This window comes from Peromyscus eremicus, chromosome 23 (genome assembly GCF_949786415.1).
Source record: "Peromyscus eremicus chromosome 23, PerEre_H2_v1, whole genome shotgun sequence".
Lineage (NCBI taxonomy): Eukaryota > Metazoa > Chordata > Mammalia > Rodentia > Cricetidae > Peromyscus > Peromyscus eremicus.
The window spans coordinates 11,427,657-11,433,656 of NC_081438.1; the positions used below are offsets into that span (position 1 = coordinate 11,427,657).

Here is a 6,000-nt window from a genome sequence, read left to right on the forward strand (position 1 = left end):
TCAGAGGCTGCTAGAAACCGATAAGTCCTGAAGGGTTTGGGTGGAGTCTGCTGTAGAGATGTGTGTGAGAGGCAGGGGAGAGTGTTCAGGGGTGAGAGTTGAGCCAGCCTTCAGAGTGGCCAGGAGGGCCCCCCCGTGGTGGAAGGCAAGAAGGCTAGTGTCAGCACCTGCACTGAAAGCCACGTGCCCACAGCTCCTTGAGAAAGTGTGTGCTCTCATCTCTGTGCTTCCTCTTTTTGTTTCTCTTGTGGAGATCTTATAAAAACGTGAGGGTGCACCAGCCCGTTCAGCTGCAGGGAGGTCACTTAATGTCCTTATTTGTGTTAAAGGCTGCGTCTTCCTGCCTGCGCTATCTGATGGCAGTTCAGAATCACCTTCTCAGTAACACTATTTTGATTAAGCCTGATGAGAATGATGACAGTGACAGCTCCTTGCAGGGAGAGACATTGAAGGTACAGGTAAACACAAGCTCTATTTCAACGGCGCTTCCTCCACAGTTGCTGAATTTCCGTGTATATGACGTCAGAGTGGACGGCGTTGTTCATAGTCTGTGCTCAGAGGGTTGAGGCCACTCATGTCATAGGTCTCTGTCATTACCAGTGCTCACACCATGTTTGTGACACTCTCATAATGTGTTATCATGTGCTCCTGGTGGTCTCTTCGTGCCTTTGCTCCTTTCTGTTTGGTGAGAATGGTACCGTTTGGCACCCACAATGATCTCACTGACTTTAAGGTCAACTTGAGAGGGTTGCATTCTAACCACTTCCAATATTTGTATGCCTTTAGAGTCCTTTTATTTAAACAACTTAAGATGATAAGTTTTGATCTTTGAATAATTTCTAACCATATAGTTCATTTCATTTTGTTACTGTTTCTAAACGAGCATCTGTGTAAACGCATTCTTTTGTTTGCATATGACAATATGACACTGCACAGATGTTTTTATAGCATTGGTTGTTGTAATTCTTTGAGTTTGAGGCCAGCTTGGTCTACATAGTGAGTTCCAGACCCACCAGGACTACATGGTAAGACCCTTATTGAAAACAAAACAAAAACCAAATTTTTTTTTAATTAAAATATCCAAAGTCTGGTGTGGTCATAGATGCCTGTAATCCCAGTACTCCAGAGGTAGAAGCAGGAGCAGTGGAGCTAGAGTTCACCATCTGGTACGCAACGAGTTCAGAGCTAGTCTGGGTTACACAAGACCTGTATCACACAAAATACAATGAAAAGTAATCATTTTTTTGGAAAACTAGAGAAAGTGGTATGAACTCTATGACTTGACCACCCTGAAAATTTCACTAAGGAAGCCATAGAATGATGTGTGCCCTCCGTTCTCCCTCCTTTATGTACCTGAGCCTTGGAATTCAGGCATCTGCTAGCTGGTGTTAATGAATCAATCTTATTCCATGACCAGGTTGTAGACAGACAGGCATGCTTGAGTTGTTTTAATTGCCAGTCTTGTTTATTTAACTTGCCTGGTCTCTGTTTCCTTATTAGTACAGTGATGATGCCGTTTCCCTTGTGCGATGACAGCTGTGGTCCCCATACTGTGCTGTCGTGTGGTGTGTGGTCAGTGATGCACTCTCATATCACAGTTCCAGCTAGGAATTCCTGTCTTTTAATGATGCCTTAATTCTGTACAACAAACCCAAGAAGTACCAGTATACTTTCTACTGGAAAGTATTAAGAATTTTATAGATTCTTAATTAAACACAATAGAGACGTAGAAAGACTCTTAGCAAGGGCAGGATGGGCTATGTGGTATAGCATCTCCAAGTAGAAACAAGACGCAGATACCATGTAGAGAGTTAGTTCACTGGTATTTTTGTCAGAAAATAGCTGTGAACTGAACTGTTCTGTGCCATTGCCTTGTGTTTCCTAACAGTTTGCATTCCCAGACAGTCTGTCCTGTTCTTTCATGTTCAGTAGCCCATAGCTGCTGCTGCTTTAACTGGGCTTTTCAACTTGCTGCATTTTAAGTGTGCTGGGCTTAGACATTAGGACAAGGCTACTTGTCCTGTTTCAGCATGCTCTGGTTTGTCGCATTTTACTCACTGCCTGTACATGTGCTTTTTAATGTTGTGTTTTCTCTTTAGCTGTGCTCATACCACCCAAGGCAGTCCTCCACCCGGACAGTGTCTGGGCCTCCAGGAGCGCTCTTGTGCTGGATGGGACGGGAGCTAGGCCTTGCTGCTAGACACACAGTGCCTTCCCTGTGAAATACTGCATATTTCTAGCTGCACTCCAGACTCTGGCCTCCCAAGCCAAATTCCTACCTGCCACCCAAGAGGAGCTCACTGCATTGGGCTTCTTCTGGCCACGTCATTTCATCTGGAAATGTGTTGTTAAATAATCACATCGTGTCATGTTGTCATTGTGAGCATGCATTGTTCGTCACTAGGCTGGCAACTAACCTTATGGTCTCTTCTGCCTAGGAGTTAAAGGCCAGTATTTTGGCTCTTGCCACCCAGATCCTGACTGGATGTGATGAAGTACTGGAGATGCTGCAGCAGGTCACCACTGCCCTCATAAACAGTGACATAGCTGACCGAGAGCAAAGGTGAGCGTGGGCATTGGCAGCTGCAGCTTATCAGATGAGACTTTCAGAAAGGACCAGCTCGTGCACAAGCATGCTTGTGAGAAGGGCTGAAATGATGCTGTCGTGGCAAGGGCAGTCATACCCTTTAACATGCTTTTAGGTGAGCCTGAGCCTGTGCTTGCCCTGTGAGCTAGTGTTAGCAGGTTCTGTTGCACAGCCTAGCCGCCTCTGACACTGCCATTGTCCTCCAGCTGGCCTGGCTTCCTTTTCTTTTCTTTCTCTCTCTCTTTTTTTAAAGATTTATTTATTTATTTATTTATTTATTTATTTATTTATTTATTTATTTATTTATTTATGGGATAAATAGAGTTACAGAGATTGACAGTGATAATGTTTGTACGTTATTCTAACCCTGAAATGTATGCTTCAAAATGGTTAGGATAATAAATTGTATTTTAGGTGTATTTTACCAACATTAAAGTTATTTAAACAAATCTGCCTGCTTCTAAACTGCACATGAGCCTCAGTTGCTATTCCAGGAGTGGAGGTCTTGGACTGGCAGCTGGCAAATCCACTTTGTAGCCCTTCATCCCTCCTTTCAGAGTCTCGGCACAGTACAGAGCCAGCAGACTGGAGGCCAGAGGCCTGGAAGGGCCCTGAGTACTTAAAGAAGTCACAGCATTTCAGGACCCGTTTATGAAGTGCTATGAGGACCCAGAGATGTATGACCTGGGCTGAAAAGCATTCTTCTTCCCTTCTCCCTCAGAGATGGGCGTTTGGGAAGTGGATGGAATTGACTGGTTTAAAGAGATGTGTTTGAGGGAATTCTTGGGCATGGGGTGTGATGGTTGCTCTTCTCCAGGCATGAACTTGCTTAGGCTGTGTGCTTTCCTGAACTTGTAGGTTAAAAGGCTTGGAACAAGTGACCAAGGCCACTATGCTTGGTCACCTTCTCCCAGTGTTGCTGACCTCCCTGATGCACCCCAATCTGCAGACCTTGACCATGGCCGATGCCCTGATGCCTCAGCTGGTGCAACTGGTGCTCTACACCAGCCAGGTGGGCCTCACCCCTGACATACTTTCGGCCCAGCTCCCTTTGCCACAGAGGGCATGCTAACATAGAAAACTTCCAAGTCCTCAACAACAACCACGCGTGCTAGGGGACAGATTTTATATGTTTGTGTGACATAATGAGTGTCTGGGCCCCAGCAAGTGTTGATTGCTGACCTACTGTAAAAGTGCTAATATGCAGCATTGGACATCCTGCTTCACATCTAGTGTCCTGAGTCCCCCTCGCCAGCTGGAGTAAAGCACTCTGTGTGTGTGTGTGTGTGGGGGGGGCTCACTAGTGGGCGTGTCCGAGAGAAGGAGGACAGCCAGGACTGTAAGGCTGCAAGTGTGACTTCTAAGTCCTTATTGGAAGCCACCCCAGTTAAGACACTCAAATGGTTTTGTGTTTCAGACGGCCTTGCTGCTTAAAACCCAGTGTCCCGTTTTTGCCGAGGTGGGCTGTTCCCCGTGTGGCACCTCAGACCCGAAGTGCAGGCTATTCCCTGATGAGAGGTAACATGTGCCCGCGTCTCCTTTCTTTCTTCTGGTGAAAGCCTGTACTCCGTTTACAACGGTCACTTTTAGCTAGGATTAGCTAACTGGGAAAGATGATACTTCAGGGCCAGAGTTTCACAGGCAGCTATAGATGCTTTAAATTTACAGGGACAAGTGAAACTGCATTCCCTATAAGAGAAGGGGAACATTCAGAATTGATTCAAAACTCTCATAGCAGTAGACATACAAGAAACATTGAATTTGGTAGATTTATTATTATTACTATTATTATTTCGTGTGTGTGTGTGTGTGTGTGTGTGTGTGTGTGTGTGTGTTAGTTTTTGTTATTGTTTTGTTTTTAGACAGGGTCTTACTATATAGTCTTAGATGGCCTGACTCTCACTGTGCAGACAAGATTGGTTTCAAACTTACAGATGTCTGCCTTCCTCTGCCTCCTGAGTGCTAGATTTGAAGGTGTGTGTCGCCACACCTGGCTTGTTTTTAAGGGGCAAGGGTTCAAGTGATCCTCCCATCCCAGCCTTTTATGGCAGAAACTTCCCTGTGTGGTTGGCTATTTTCCTTCCTTCTCTCCCTCCACCCCCTCTGTCTTTTGAGACATTCTCCTGTGTCCCAGGCCGCCTGAAAACTCCCTGTGTAGTTCAGGCTGTCCTTGAACACCTGACCCTCCAGTATGTGCCTCCTCGGTGCTGGGCCTGACTTTTTTTTTTTTTTTTTTTTGTGATTTTTTTCTGATTTTTTTTTCTTTTTATTTTGCAATACAATTCAGTTCTACATATCAGCCACAGATTCCCTTGTTCTCCCCCCTCCCGCCCCCTCACCTTCCCTCCAGCCCGCCCCCCATTCCCATCTCCTCCAGGGCAAAGCCTTTTCCTCGGACTGAGATCAACCTGGTAGACTCAGTCCAGGTAGGTCCAGTCCCCTCCTCCCAGGCCGAGCCAAGCGACCCTGCATAGGCCCCAGGTTTCAAACAGCCGACTCATGCAATGAGCACAGGACCCGGTCCCACTGCCTGGATGCCTCCCAAACAGCCAGAACTGACCTACTCTGGTGATGGGATGGCCAAACACCCTAATTGTCGTGCTAGAAACCTCATCCAACTACTGAGGGATCTGGATGCAGAGATCCACGGCTAGGCCCCAGGTGGATCTCTGGGAGTCCAATTAGCGAGAATGAGGAGGGTTTATATGAGCGAGAATTGTTGAGACCAAGGTTGGATAAAGCACAGGGACAAATAGCCAAACGAATGGAAACACATGAACTATGAACCAATGGCTGAGGGGTCACCAACTGGATCAGGCCCTCTGAGTGGGTGAGACAGTCGATGGGCCTCACTTTTTACTGAGCGGTGAGTGGCTGCCGTCAGCACAGCTCTGCAGCGCAGCTGACTGAAGCAAAGGAAGGTGCTTCCTGCCCCCCCCGCCCCCCCCCCCCCCCCCCCCCCCCCCCCCGTGAGAGTTTCAGTTTGTGTTGGACAGCCTTAGGCTCCACTGAGTTCTTGCAAGTTGGAGGAGAATGGAGAAGGAGGTTTCACAGGCACCTTTCCTGAGTAAAACTGCAGGGAACGTGGCTGGAGACTTGTGGAGTTGCTGCACTTTCACAGGCACTGAGGCTGTGGGGTTGGGAAAAGTGCCCATCTTCAACCCACCCCCAGGAACTAGGGAGGAGAGTTGTGAAGGTCTCCTTGAAATTCGAGTGTGAATGCATGTGCAGTGCTCTAAGCTTGTGTGAGAAGTAATGGAGTGCCTTCCTCAGAAGACAAAATACTTGAGCATAGAGCGTTTTCAATACTTTCCATTGCTACTCAGTACTTACGTGGTAGGGTGCTGGCATACTGTGTGCTGTGGGAAACCTCAAACAGTTTCTTAAGCTGTGGTCTGCAGTTTATGCTTGTT

The 6,000-nt window shown here is 47.0% G+C and overlaps 1 protein-coding gene across 1 annotated transcript in view; it reads left to right on the forward strand.

Moving 5' to 3' along the window:
* Hectd4 (HECT domain E3 ubiquitin protein ligase 4) overlaps nt 1–6,000 on the forward strand; it is a 164,259-nt gene that overhangs the window by 85,647 nt on the left and 72,612 nt on the right. The window contains exons 17-21 of the mRNA XM_059249761.1: nt 330–458; nt 2,439–2,563; nt 3,446–3,599; nt 4,005–4,105; nt 5,914–5,923. Of these exons, the coding sequence (XP_059105744.1) occupies nt 330–458; nt 2,439–2,563; nt 3,446–3,599; nt 4,005–4,105; nt 5,914–5,923 (519 nt within the window). The remainder of the gene's footprint in view (nt 1–329; nt 459–2,438; nt 2,564–3,445; nt 3,600–4,004; nt 4,106–5,913; nt 5,924–6,000) is intronic.